Here is a 14149-nt window from a genome sequence, read left to right on the forward strand (position 1 = left end):
AAACTTTGTAGAGCAGCTGAAACAAACAAAAACAAACACTTTTGGTTTTAAACCTTTAGATTTAATTTTTCTTTACTCTGGAAAAAAAACTGAAATATGGGAGGGCATCTGCAATGAAATCCCACACCAACAAAAATTATTCACAAATAAAGAATATCATACAAAACATGTCTTGTAACACTGTTAAATAAGGGCAGGACTATAGCTAACGCTTCCTGAATTAGGGGTTCGGTGGCTGTTGTGTGCTTCCTCATAGAAAAGAGCAGGCATGCACCACAATGACAGAGGAGGAAAAAAAAAAAGATCTACTTTTACAGATGAGGGAGATGGGAATGGCAGACAGGTAAACCATGGACAATACACAAACAGGGCACTGCAGATTCCAACAGTGGGAGCTCATTTTTGCAGCTCCTCTTTGTAAGAGTGGAGAAAGAACGAGGACAGGAGGGTGATCAGTGTATTTCGTAGGTGTAACTATTCCTGTAATGCCCTAGTTGACAATCTGTGTTGCTCTTTCCCTCCTCTCTCTACTGCATTTGTTCATTGGTCACGTCAGAGACCGGAGCATCCCTGGAATGATATGCCAGCAAGTTGTTTGTTTTAAATGCACAGATCTACCAAGTTTTGTGTGCAAAAACATAATAATGTCAACAACAACAACAACAAAAAAGAAATTTCACATTAATCTCCGGCTGGGATAAAATGATTAGTTATTATATCAAAGCTGGCCTCGGAAAAACCTTCAGAGTAAATGGTCACATGTGATTTGTGCAGCTGAGTACAGCACCATGGCAACAGAGACAAGAATATGAAACCCCTTTGAGCTGCTACAGAAACCTCCCTCCGTCTGTGTGCCTCACACACCCACACGTCGTCCAGGAGCTTCGAGGTGGAGTTTTAATGTATGAAAATGGAAACGACGACCAATAAAAAAAAAAAAAAAGACAAAAAAAATATATCACCCACTTCAAAAAAATCTATACACATTGCATGTTCTCATTAAAGTGACTGAGCCTGTTAGAATTCTAGACAGTAGTTGGATTTAGCAGCAAATTCACTTGTCAATAAATATAGATGTACAGTGTACAAATGTCTCTCTGGAGCCAGTTTCAGACTAAACTTGGGACGGGGTCAGACCGTGGAAAGCCCCCCCACCTCGCCAAAAAAAAAAAAAAATTTCTGGAGGGGGACTGAAGGTGACTACGACATTCCACGCCAACTCTCATCTCCGCGTTCTGATCCAGCGGCAAGACTGTACAGCCAGTATATCGTTCCCAAATAACTGTATCCAGTCCAGAGATTTTAAAACAGCATGCTTTGTCTTCTGCTTTTTCCATTGCCTGATGGGAAACAGAAAAATAAAGTCTTTAAATATCGATTCAGCTATTTTAAATGACAGAAATCTGCATTTTCCAACTATTCCGGGCCATTTGATAAGCAAATTGGAGTAAATCAATCCAAATAACAAGGTTAAAAAGTAACTTACTTATCACAGTGACTGCTATTTAACCTGTTCGGTGGGTTTGCCCACGAAGGAATAAACAATGGTATACACATTTCATTTTTAAATATCACCGTTATCGTGACATCCCTGCTTTGGTTGTATAAATCGCCAGGTTCCAGGTGCTCTGCGGTCATAAACAGGAAGTGTAATGTGGGCTACAACTTGAGCCTTTGTTAGCCTGTATGTGTTCACATTTCATGATCCTTCATAGATCTTTGCACTAGTTGTTTACAGTGTACAAATTTTACAAATACAGTGGTTTGGTTTTTTTAATTTACATGTGAGCATCAGTCTTTGAAGGACAGCATGAAATTTCAGGAAGTAGAATGTAACAAAATTTACGAGCACATGTTTAATTATACATGTGGCACTATGGCGGTTTAATATAGTTAATCCTCATAATGAGTTTATGCAGATTGTGGCAATTATGTTAAAGTATCTCAGCTTCCTCCATGAGCTGTGTCTATTTGGCCAATTGAGTGGGCCGTACTACAAAAACCTACGCTTGCACTTGTCTCTTTTCGCTCACTCGGTTTCTGTGCTTCCCACTTCCCCTCTTCTCGATTCTTTATTCCTCACCTGATTCGGGGTATGATGAGTTCCGATAGCCGGGATCTCTCTGCAGCTGCACCTCCTTCAGTGTGAATATGGATACGGCTGCCAAAGACACAGTCAGTCAGTGCAACAGAAGAAGAAGACAGTGTTTCTGTTACAAGGCTGTAAGTGATCCTCTCTGTACACTGCAATACCCTTCAAGTTGTACTGAGCGGATGGTGCCAAGTCTGCATTACTGTATCACCGTTTCATTACTCACTCTCTGGCAGCGTGTGCACACGTGGCCCCAGGCTCCTGAAGTACGGCTGCCTCATTGCTTCATCAGCAGAGATCCTCTTCTTCGATTCATACTGAAATTTAGGGCAACAAAAGTTTCAGCCATTAAAGAACAACAAAAGAACTGGCTCAGCAGCCTGCGGTCGCATGCGAATGTGTTGGCACGCCTTCGTGCGCTTCTTTCCAAATACACAGTCCTGACATAGCTGCAAAATGTGTCACATGTTTTTAGCGTCTCTTTAATTCCTGGCAGATATTGCGAGACTTACCTTTAGGAATGACATCAGCAGGTCGATTCCATCATTGTCCAACCTGTAGGTGTGGGGGAGGGGTGGGACAAGAGTTTGGAGGTGGAAAAAAGAACAGGAGGGATGGGGGGGGGGTCAGTAAAGGTGGGCTGACTCATGGATAGAGGCGAGTGTTAAGGAAGTCAAACAGAGTCAACTATTCCACAGGATTTCCTTACAGGAAATGATAAAGAGCACACGCTCCTAACTACACAAACCTCCAACACTCATGTCTAACTAAAAGCTAAAACAGCTCTGCTTACAAGCTCTCCTCTTATATTTGTGTCACAAGAAACACTTTTCCACCTCCAGTCATCAGACAACCAGGCAAGAGAGGTGAATGGAGGGGTAACGGTAAGGTTTATATAACTGCTCCATAAATACCTGAAACAACCAGCAGCAACACAGCCTAAGCTGGGACATGTTGCATCTGGTGTAGAAGTAAAGTTATTAAGATAAAATGAGAGAAAAAAGTATCAGGCTTACCTGGGGGCATGATTAATGAGGGACTGTGCCTTGTACTTGTGGAACTTGTAGGACTTGAACTCATCAATGGAGGATATTCCAGGCCAGCTGTCTTCTGTAGGAGTGCCTGTGGAGGGACATTTAATAGACCTTGTTAGAGCCCGCGTCAGCTGGATGGGGCTTTTTCATGGCGCCGCGGAGGGGGGACGGGGCTACATGCCAGGGTTAATGCGATTAAAGGCTCTGGTTAAAAGTCTGAACGCTCCTCTGTCAGCAGAGGGCAGCACTCACCTAGCAGCCTGAAGATGAGGTGCAGCTCATCCTCCACTGTGGAGCCTGGGAACAGCGGCCTGCCTGCAGCCATCTCATAGAATATACAGCCCACACCCCTGACAGAATGACACAAACAGGTGGGAAAGGTCACAAAGATGCGTCTGACTGAAGCTTAAACAGCAGCCTGACTCAACAGGTGTTCCATCTCTAAACCAACCCTGATGTTTCTCTCAATTGGAGATCGGAGAAACCATTTACAGCTGCATTGTCTTAACAGCGAGGCTGTGTCCATCAGCAGCAAAGTCTCTTTACACCCGCGCGCTAATAAGGGCGCAAACTAAACGAAATGAGCTCCAGACACCTGTGCCCGTTCCACAAATCACTGAAGTGGCAATTTCACGACAGAAAACCAATCTGAGAGGATCGCATCGGCCTGCGCCGTCGCTGTGCAGCCATACGGAAATAAGAGAGTAACCACGAGCATCGTTAGCGTTTCCTAATAGTTGCAATCCCCCCCGTCGAGCGAGGCCCACTCACCACATGTCGATCTGTGTGGAGTACTCGGAGGAGCCGAGCAGCACGTCAGGGGGCCGATACCAAAGAGTTACCACCTCGTTAGAGTACGTTTTAGTGGGCACAGACTTCGCCCTCGCCAGGCCTGTGGAGCAGAAATATGGACATATTGGAAAAATGTCATGAAATTCATACAAAGGAAGCTATTTAGAATACTCCAAAAAAAAAATTTGCTCTGTAGAAACATTTTAATGTAATGTACTGATTTTTTACCAAAGTCAGCCAGTTTTAGTTCTCCTCTGTCATTGATGAGCAGATTTTGGGGCTTCAGGTCTCTGTGGAGAACTTTCCGCCTGTGACAGTAGGCCAAGCCTCGCAGGATCTGGAAGAGGAAAATCTAAAGGAAGAGATTTTCTCGATCAGTACATATGATCGTGTTGATAAAGTTATTATAAAATAGTGGTGATTGAGCCTTGCTGCGTGTGGGAAGTTGGAGGCTAATCACTCACACACATTTTGGTCATGTGCCAAAATACGACGCGCTGATACGAGATCACCAACAGTACTGAGGTCTTGTATTTCTGTCTACTTAATGAGGATGTGGTTAACAAAAAAAAGCGACTGGTAACTGAAATTACTGTTAGCCAGGAAGAAAACAATTAGAAAAAAATTCACAAAAACCAGAATCACCAGGCCTCAAACGATGGATCCGCACCATCAGTATTATCTATGCGATGGAACAGGTGACCTTTAGCCTAAGCTCGCTTTACTTAAAAGTGCGAGACTTCATAATACATCAAGTAAAATTATATGGACCCAAATATATATGTATGCTTAGTTGGGGTTGTTTTTTTTTCTGTCCATGAACTAAAAACTCTAAAATAAAGAGTTAAAAAAAACAGTGGTGTTCAGCAAAGTAATATATTGCAGATGCACAATCATGAATGAAATTCTTTAATTAAATACTCTAAAAACAGGGATGTTTAAAGAAGGTTGCAGCAGCCCATTTTACTTATCCCCTTGGGTCTACACTTCTCCACCAGGGGGCACACTGACAATGCTTCTTGCACCCACACCAGCAGCTACAAACTCTTGACAGGTGATGAAGGTGCTCAGGCCAGCAGGCAGCCTGCGGAGTCTCACCTTGACATTCTGCATGCTCAGGATGTTCCCACAGTCATCCATGTACTGCTTAAGGTCTTTGTCCTAGAAGAGAGGAAGGGCGTTAGAGCGGGGACGCTACAGGCACACAAACTGCAACAGTTGGTAAGCCTTCATACTCCGCACAGAGTCATGAATAATAATAACGTCAAATATTTTAATCTAAGCATCCCTGCAGAGAACATCGTGAGTCATGCAGGAGGGAGGCTGCAGAGGTTTTGCTGGTCTCACCAGGTATTCAAACACCAGTGTGAGCGACTTGTCTGTGTGGACGATGTCGTGCAGCGTCACGATGTTGCCGTGCTTCAGGTCCTTCAGTAGAGACACTAAGAACACACACGCAGAAAAAAAGAAGAAGAAGAAGAAGACGACAGCTGTTACAGCAAGGGTGTGATTACACTCAGCTTATTTTTTATTCTCTCAAAGTAACATTAACCAACATTTGCTTTACTTCTTGCTCTGATGCCTCTGTGTTCACGCTGATTAAGCCAAGAGAGGTTTATTTATAAATCCTTCAATCTTACAAAAATGTCTGAGACTTACAAAGATAGCTTATCTGGCTCAAATTAATCAACAAAGTCTCAAAACAAGAGTGTGCTGCCAACACCGCTCTCCATATAAGGTCGCATAAAACTGCAAAATAAAAGAAGAAAATGCCTCCAGTTCAACCCCAGTGAAGGATCCATATAGACTCTCAAAGATGACAAACTCAACGTTTTTTTGTGAAACGTGCTAAACCTGGTGATGAAGAAACTTAAATAAATACATTTATCCATCTAAAAAAACACAAAGCACCGTCAGTGAGCGCAAACTGAATTTACTCAAGCTGCCAGAAGATGACACTGAAATACAGTGTTTTGCAAAACTCTTAAGCCACGGCTCATTTCTTTACATTTGGTAGGAAACTGGGAAATAGGTGCAACGATTTATTAAAAGTATAAATGGAAATGAGGCGTATAAGGCATAAAGAAAGTTTGTAGAATTGTAAGTAATCTTCAGGAAACGTTCTTTCTGAAAGACATCCAAAGCTCTTCTTTGGATGTTGGCTGCCTTGTATTCAATTCTTTGTCAATGCTTGAATAAAGCCGAGGTCAGTCTGTGACTAAGTGTCGCGTTGTGTGATTTTCTGTCCAGGTATGCTTTCACTGCACTGGCAGAAACAAACACTGCCAGTCAGGCACTGCACGATCAAAATCGGACTTTATTTGCATTCGTAATTTCACCAATTTTGACAAGATCTCCAACATCGCTGTCTGAAACGCAGCCCTGATTCATGGCAGCGTCTCCAGTGTGTTTTACAGATGGATGCAGACACTCCTGACCTTCTCTGTACATACTGACAACGACTTGAACCAAAAATGTCAAATTTGGTTTCATCACTTCGTACGACGTGTAAGTCAGTGATTTTCAGTTCACTTCTTGTGTAATGTGGCATGCCACAGCATTTTCTCCCCATTCTTCTTCTTGACAAATAGCTTCTTGATAGCTCTCCGTCCACTGAGACCACGTCTGATGAGGCTTCAGCAAACAACAAGCAGGGCCAGATGCATCTCTCAGGTCATGTGACAGGTCTTTGCTGGACTGTTTTCCTATTTCTTAAGGATATGACTTCAAAATTGAGTTCATCTGTTGTAGACACATTTTTTTAGGTCTATCACTTCGTTTGTCAATCACTTGTGCAGTTTCCTCAAATTTGTTTTAATCACACTGCACACCACATAAAGAGTTTTAGGCTAATAGCTCTTTGGGAATCACCTTGTTGGTGCAAAAATATTATTTCAAGCATGTTAAACTGTGTAATCTTTAGCTAATATCTAAGTGTAACTAAGTGGATAAAGATACGATTTAAAATCGGTCCTTGCTAAGTTGTCTGTTATGTGCAGACTCGGCTTGTGTAAAAATTCCACAAAATTCCAAATCTACCAGTGTCTGCTCGTGCTGGGATATATTTACAGACCTGACCACCTACAGGCACGACCTGTATGTTTGTATTTGAGGTTGTTTTCTAGGAGCATTTATTCTAAAATCTGCTTTTCTATTTCAGTTAACTAAGTTGTTTTTTGCACTCCATCTTGCTGCAGATGTTCAAACGTCACTGTTCAACGTAAAACAAATCAGCTTATATAAGTAAAAAAAGTTCAAGCACTTATATTTGACTGCTTGGTGACCAAATAGCGTTCTGTGGCTAAAATCTTTTGTACCTTCTCGGATAGCCGTGCACGGTGCTCCTTCTTCATGCTCCAGTCTGATCTCTTTCAGCGCCACGAGGTTGTCTGTCAGCTTACTCCGCCCCTTGTACACAGTAGCATACGTGCCCTATACAGCAGGAAAAGAAGGGGGGGAGGGGGGGGGGGGGGTTCAGTGTTTCAGGTTAAAAGTAAACTCCACAACTGTGCCTGTGTGCACTTTAATCACTCACTATGAGAACGTTTGCACCTGGGGTGATAAGGAAAGGCTTTCAAGGTAAACTGTGCCACATACCTCCCCCAGTTTGTCCAGTTTGATGTAGGTCTCCAGCTTCCCAAATCCAATTTCTGACTGGAGGGAAGAAAAGGACAAACAGCATTAATGAGGGTAGTGTCTTTATTAGCAGTGACAGGCTTACACACACCAGGACAAATCCTCATGATGGCCTTGCAGCATCACAGAGTGGGGCGTGGGGGTCACACAACCAAACCAGCATCCCGACTAATTGCTTGTGACAAAGACCCGATGGCTTTTTACAACGTGTCTATGGGCGAGTCGAACAAACAACATGTTTTCATTTATATTTTTGAGCTAAATATATAATAAAAAAATAGCTAGTTTCAGTTTCTCTAATATTTGGATTTTTCTCCGTTTCTTATGTGTGCTAAGAAAAATATTTGAGGTTGTGAAGAAATCCCATACGGTTGTGTCATTTTACATCATATTTTCCTACTCTCATCATTTAATATACCAAGGATTGGTTGATCAATTGACCCAATATTCTCCACGATAAATAATAACTGAAACAATCATTACTTCCACGCATAATAAATCACTAAACGCTTCACAACTATTCAGTTATAACCAGAACACACACAAACTACTTAATAACTGAGCTATAACTGTCACTGCTGCAGCCAGCATCTTCACAAGGCTTAAACAGACCTGTGCACTGGATAAAGACCAGCGCCAGAAAAGCTGAGAGGTCTGACAGCCAATCATCTGAGCAAATCCAGTCAGTGCTTTTGAAAAAACTCTGCAAAGGGGTGTGTATGCAAATAAAGTTGGGCCTGGGCGAGGCCGAGTGTTACTTACTCCTCTGTTCTGCTTTTGACAGATGCACAGGACAATCGTTCAGGCTCGTGACAAAAATGAGTGCTGAGAGGATGAGCTCTGATCGGCTGAGGATAAGGTGTGAACTCTGACGCTCTCACTTCTGTTTCTTGCTGCATTTAAATAAAACATTACCCTCAGAGCTATCTTTATCCATGTGCAGCCACTTCCTGACTCTTGCTCTGCTTCCATTTCTCTCATTCTGGTCCACCCCTGATTCTCAAATTAGCACTCTTCACTGTCGCTTTTGCCAAAAGAAAGAATTTAGTTTTTAATGTTATTACAGTTTTATCTGCAAAATGCTATATGATGAACCCTGAAGCAAATATGGCTCTGCCTTTTAGAATTTACTACTAAAAACTCCCAATAATGTAAAAATCAATAAGCAGATCTTTAATGATCTGTGACACAGAATGTTGTACTTAAAAACTGACACACTGCTAACACCAACAACATTAATTAATGAATACTTTTGGGGAAATTAATTATTTATTGAGTTTATGGTGTCGTGGTTATTCGGGTGACATGAAGAGATCACTTATTCAAGACCCATCCTCAAGGGGTCATGAGCTAGTGTGATCACTGTGGCAGGATGGCCACTGAAGCTGCAGTTATGGTTGATGCACTCGCTATACAACAGATATGCAGTCATCAGCTGCTTTTGTTAGGTACACATGGTCAACTGAATGTTATCTATTAAGCCAATCACATATCAGCAATTCAGTGCATGTAGACATGTACAGGATGACTTGTTGAAGATCAAACTAAGCATCAAAAGGGGAAATAAAGGTGATTTAAATGACTCTGAATGTGGTTGCTGGTGCCCGATGGGCGGGTCTGGGCATTTCAGAAACTGAAAGCTGAAAAATGCCAGCTGAGGTTTTCCTGCACAACCATCTCTGAGCTTACAGAGAACAGTCTGAAAGAAAGAAAATATTCAGTAAGCAGCAGTTTTCTGGGAGGAAACAACAAGTGGAACCTTGAAGCAGACCGGCAGCAGCAGCAGAAGACCGCACCAGGTCCACTCCTGTCAGCTAAGAACAGAAAACTGAGACTACAATTTTCATTAAATGGCCAAGAAAAGTTGTAAAAACCTCGCCTGGTCTAATGAGTCTCAACTGTTGCTCTGACGTTTGGATGGTGGTGTCACAATTTGGTGCAAAAACATTAAAGCGTGGATCAATTCTACCTTGTGTCAAAAGTTCAGTTTGTGTCACAGTCACTGGATATCTAATAGATCACCTTAACGTAATGGAAAAGGGAGATTCGTATCATGGATGTAGCTGACAAATCTGCAGACATGCTATCATGATGTGATGCTATCATGTCAATATGGACCAATGCCTCTGAGGAATGTTTCCAGCACCTTGTTTAATCAGTGCCACAAACAATTAAGGTAGTTCTGAAGGCAAAAGAGGGCCAAACCCTGTACTAGATGTACCCAATAAAGTGGTTGGTGAGTGTATACTCACACTTCAGGTGTGCTTGTCTCACCTTCTCCTGTTCGCCTAAATGATGGATTCTGCAGAGCATGTAATCATTTCCAAGTGCAGCCGTTGCTCTCTGTGCCATATGGAAATGCACTGCATTGATGTGGCTTCAAAAAGCTCACAGGGTTTGTGCCTCCAGCCCAACCTCACCGCCCACGATGTGCCCGACAGGTTACAAAACTTGGGAGATGCACAACAAGCCAGTAGTTGTGCCATCACTTCTGGCTTGCACCACACACAAGGACGACTACAGCAAGAATAAACCTGCTTTCCAGTGAACCACACAGGGAATTTCTCTGTGTTTCCATCTTGGCCCAGATTCCTAGGCTTGCAATGACTTTGATGACTAAATAAATGAACTAAATGCACATTTTACTTTTAACCATTTTGTCGTAATTTTTCTCAACCAAATTCCAAAAATAAGGAGAGTATATTAGCCAATGTGTCTGTGAAGGTTCTCAGTCATCCAGGTCATCGTAGTCTAAGGAGCTTGCAAAGAGAAGCGTCTGGACTTCTTGAAGTTGCTTGAAGACGTTTCACCTCTCATCCGAGAAGCTTCTTCAGTTCTGTCCTCTCTGTCCAAAATGTGAAAATTGGCACAGAGAGGACAGATGGTTTGAAAGAGGAGTGAAAGAAGCCATCTATGTCCACTGTGAGCGACCATCTTTGAACAGAGGCGGGGGTTTACGACACCAACTCTCTGCCATCTATAATCCAGTTTTGAGATCCCTTCCCAGACGCCTTAACGCCCACTCACATCCTGGGCCATCTGACCTCAGGAATTAGCATGATAAGATGGGGCCAGGTTTCACAATGAACACACCCGAAACTCTGGCTGATTGGGACCCACGCCCAGTTTCCCACCTTGGCTCAGGCGATTAGAGGATCATCAGGGGGTCCTTTTGTCCCTCTGTGGGGGGTCACTCCCACTAGGTTTATATCTGGGACTCTCCACCATTTGACCTTAGAACTGAAGAAGCTTCTCGGATGAGAGGCGAAACGTCTTCAAGCAACTTAAAGAAGTCCAGACGCTTCTCTTTGCAAGCTCCTTTGACTATATTAGCCAATGATGTGACCCCTGCAAGTCCAGCTTCAAGGTGAAGGACATGTGCAATAGGCCGACTTCCTGTTTACAGTATCACTCTGCACTTGTCTCCTCTCTGACAACTTGTAATTGTCTCCCGTGTGTTTTCAGCACCTTCTCTCTTACTTCTTCCCCTCTAATCCCTCTTGTTCTTCTCACCAGTGATGCTCTGCGGGAGCGTCGGCTCAGCGGCTGGTCGAAGGGTGGGCTGCTCATTTGAAACTTCTCCAGGTAACCGTCAGGTATCCGGATGTCAGCTGGCAGGGACAAACGTTTGTTCAGGTCCTACACAAAAACAAGAAAACTCAATTAAAAAAAAAAAAAAAAAAGGTCGGTATATCAACCTGAATGAATAAACAAACAAACCCTTAGCAAACAACATAATCTCTGAATAAATACCTCTGATTGGATACAAAATGGCAGAAACCCAAAGTAAACAAGCAGAATCTGTGGGTGTACTTTAGGCCTCACCGGTTAACAGAGAAGCCAGTGTGGTACGTGCGTGTGCAGCCACACAGTGACAGTTTTAGACTTGTGTTCATGGTAAAGGCCGTATGTGGAGCCCTTAAGAGTTCAGGGTAAGTCTTTTTAAAGAAGTAAAACAAGCACACAAAGCATGATTCTAATGATTCTTTATATAAAAATCCCTCAAACACACATAATACAATCAAACAGTTAAAATCTAACACCTGGATTCTTCCCATCATGCATTTCCTCTATTTGTTAGATTACTATTAATCCCACGTTTCTCTCTGTAAATCTACTTCCACTCCCTCTGAGGTAACACCGGACACCCCACTGCTTCCTCCCTCCATCTTAGCCAACACGCACAGAAGCAAAACGCAACCTCAACCTTTTTCAAATTTCAACACAAGTTCAGAGACAAGCTCATAAACCCGTAAACTGAAATTGACCGACTTCTAGAAGGATCGGTGACTTTCAGCCTTTGCGTTAAACGGTGACTGTGAGTCAGCTTTCTGCTCTGTGGTTGTTAACAGCAAACACATTTAGCCATGTGATCAGCTTCCAGGAAGTGTAGTCTTCATTAAAACTTGGAGCAAGTTGACATCCTGGTGCAGATTCGGCATCTCTATTGTTTTGTGTGCGTACAAACTAAATACAAACTCATAAAAACATTCATTTCAAGGCAATAAAGAGGTTTGCTTATTGTTTTAGCTTTAACTGTTCACAAAAACATTTTTAAGTAAAGACACCACAGCTCTGGATTCTCAAAAAGAGAAAACAAAAGCACTCTGCACATATCAACATAACAGGAACTCTGCTTGTCTTTATTTGTTTAAGAATATACATTAGATTTCGCTCTGCTGCTCTGTGGTTTCATTGTGCAGGGCCAGGATTGGTGGCTTGTCCTCAGAGTAAGTGATGCCGTCCATCACCTGACCTTTGCAACCCCTCCACCCCCCTCCAGTTTGTCCAATCAACTCGTCCTAATCTGTTACAACAGGGGCCCATCTGGACCGTATTACAGTAATCCTCGTGATGTAATCCCAAAATGGCACTGCTTCCACTGCAGTCCGAGGAGAACAATCTGCTACCTGACCAGCCCAAAGGGACGTCCTCGCTCCTCCTCCTATTTTTTCTGCTCTGCCGTCCCTTCTCCAAGTGTCACAGTGGCACAGAGGGGACAAAGAACAAGGCCGCACACTGATTTCACTGTTGGATCACTTCATCAACAACAAGCCTGCAGTCAATCACTCTGTTCATTCAAACAGTACACTGGATTTGCTGGGCTGACAGAAGCTGCAAGTAGAACTGTGAGCGTGTCCAAAAAACTAAAAACTTTATCTGGCTGTGAAACAGTCACAGGAAGTGTGAGGTGTGCTGCTTGCAGACACGCTCAAAAAAGCAGCAAGAGGTGATGTATCATCTCTCTGTGTGGGCAGCCTCAAATGCAGCTTAACTAAACCTCAAGCATTTTTTTCCCCTCTACTCGTGCAGGTTTGCATGCTTGGTTTGTCTGTGCAGATGCTGCTATCTGCTTGTAAACTCCCACAGGGGTTGCAATCAAAGCAACCAATAAACAGAAGGAGGGAAGTGTGTGTTGTTCAATCAGAACTTTTCCTTCCACCCAGCAGCTAGTGTGAAAACATGTGGTTCAGTGGCATCAAACACAAGACTATAAGGAAGCCCTTTTCCTTACAGTTTCTTTTTTTCCTCTCCTTTGACTCCTTTTATGTAAAACTGGAAAGTCTTTCTTTGCATTTTATATTATATTTTGTATTAACACAAAGAAAAATAAGTCTCTGAAAAAGAGAAAGACAGAAGGTGAAAAAGTGTCTAAAACAGTGATGCAGAAAAAGGAAATGAAAACTATGGATGGATATGAATCTATTTTCCTGTCATGCTTTTTTTAATATAATTTGAGTTGAGAATGGCAATGTTATGAAGTAACTCCTGCCACAGTTCAGGGGGAAAGTGGGCGGCTCGTTGCATTACTTTATGTCAGCTGCACGGCCTGAAGTCCTATTGGTAGAGCTTACGTTGGGCTAAAGGGACCAATTATTGGTTTTGGGAGGGATCGGGTCAGATATTGATTGAAACAGTAAAATGACATGTTACCTCTGCTTATATGTAAAGAATAAAACTTTAAACAGCTGTTTGACAAACTTCTCTATGATGATGATGACAATCCGTCACCATTTCCTTGCAGATATGAATTAATACAGATATCTGCGGATCACTGGAATAAATGAGTTTTGCAAAGTTTGATGTAGTAGTAGCGTGCTTGAGTCAAAGTAACATTTGTTTCTCAGTAAAAGTAAATCTACAATAAGTTAAACTGGACTAATAAAAACATACATAACAAGTTGTTTTTTATTTAAAGCAGACTTAATGCGCCCATCTTTGGCTCCACAGCTATATTCTTTGCCTCTGCTAGACCAGTTTTGAATGTTTAATAAGGCAAGGCGACTCTTTACCCATTGAAAGCCTACCAGGACTAACGCTTCACCCTCTTTTCTGAACTGAGCTCTTTGCGTCATATTTCAGGCCTGCTGTTAGAACAAAATTACAAAAAGGTGTGCATCAGAAGGTAGTGAGGCTGGCCTCGGCCTATCCAGCTACCCTATAAAAACTTGGAACCTTTTCAAATGGTTCATGGTTATTGAGTACAGAAGTCTTAAGTACAGAAGAGGTTGTCAAATGTTGTCTCTATGTGGGGAAGAGATAAGGCTAACTTTCTTCTGATTGGCTGCACCTAGCAAATAGATTGTTTGACCAA

General features: G+C 42.5%; 1 protein-coding gene across 2 annotated transcripts in view; it reads right to left on the minus strand.

The window, feature by feature from the left end:
• Positions 1 to 36: 36 nt before the first annotated feature.
• The window catches only part of LOC146704832 (cyclin-dependent kinase 17-like), a 35977-nt gene continuing 21864 nt past the window's right edge, over positions 37 to 14149 (minus strand). For both annotated transcript variants that reach the window (XM_085462246.1, XM_085462245.1), the window contains exons 5-17: positions 11068 to 11193; positions 7516 to 7572; positions 7236 to 7350; positions 5266 to 5360; positions 5017 to 5079; positions 4147 to 4270; positions 3898 to 4018; positions 3379 to 3476; positions 3109 to 3214; positions 2605 to 2647; positions 2319 to 2409; positions 2084 to 2161; positions 37 to 1340 (exon numbers count right to left, since the gene is read on the minus strand). In XM_085462246.1, coding sequence (XP_085318372.1) covers positions 1303 to 1340; positions 2084 to 2161; positions 2319 to 2409; positions 2605 to 2647; positions 3109 to 3214; positions 3379 to 3476; positions 3898 to 4018; positions 4147 to 4270; positions 5017 to 5079; positions 5266 to 5360; positions 7236 to 7350; positions 7516 to 7572; positions 11068 to 11193 — 1155 coding nt within the window. In that variant the 3' untranslated portion in view covers positions 37 to 1302. The remainder of the gene's footprint in view (positions 1341 to 2083; positions 2162 to 2318; positions 2410 to 2604; positions 2648 to 3108; positions 3215 to 3378; positions 3477 to 3897; positions 4019 to 4146; positions 4271 to 5016; positions 5080 to 5265; positions 5361 to 7235; positions 7351 to 7515; positions 7573 to 11067; positions 11194 to 14149) is intronic.

This window comes from Copadichromis virginalis, linkage group LG7, assembly GCF_057382275.1.
Source record: "Copadichromis virginalis isolate Kocher_CV1m ecotype Utaka linkage group LG7, C_Virginalis_male_GT1.1, whole genome shotgun sequence".
In the NCBI taxonomy this organism is placed as follows: domain Eukaryota; kingdom Metazoa; phylum Chordata; class Actinopteri; order Cichliformes; family Cichlidae; genus Copadichromis; species Copadichromis virginalis.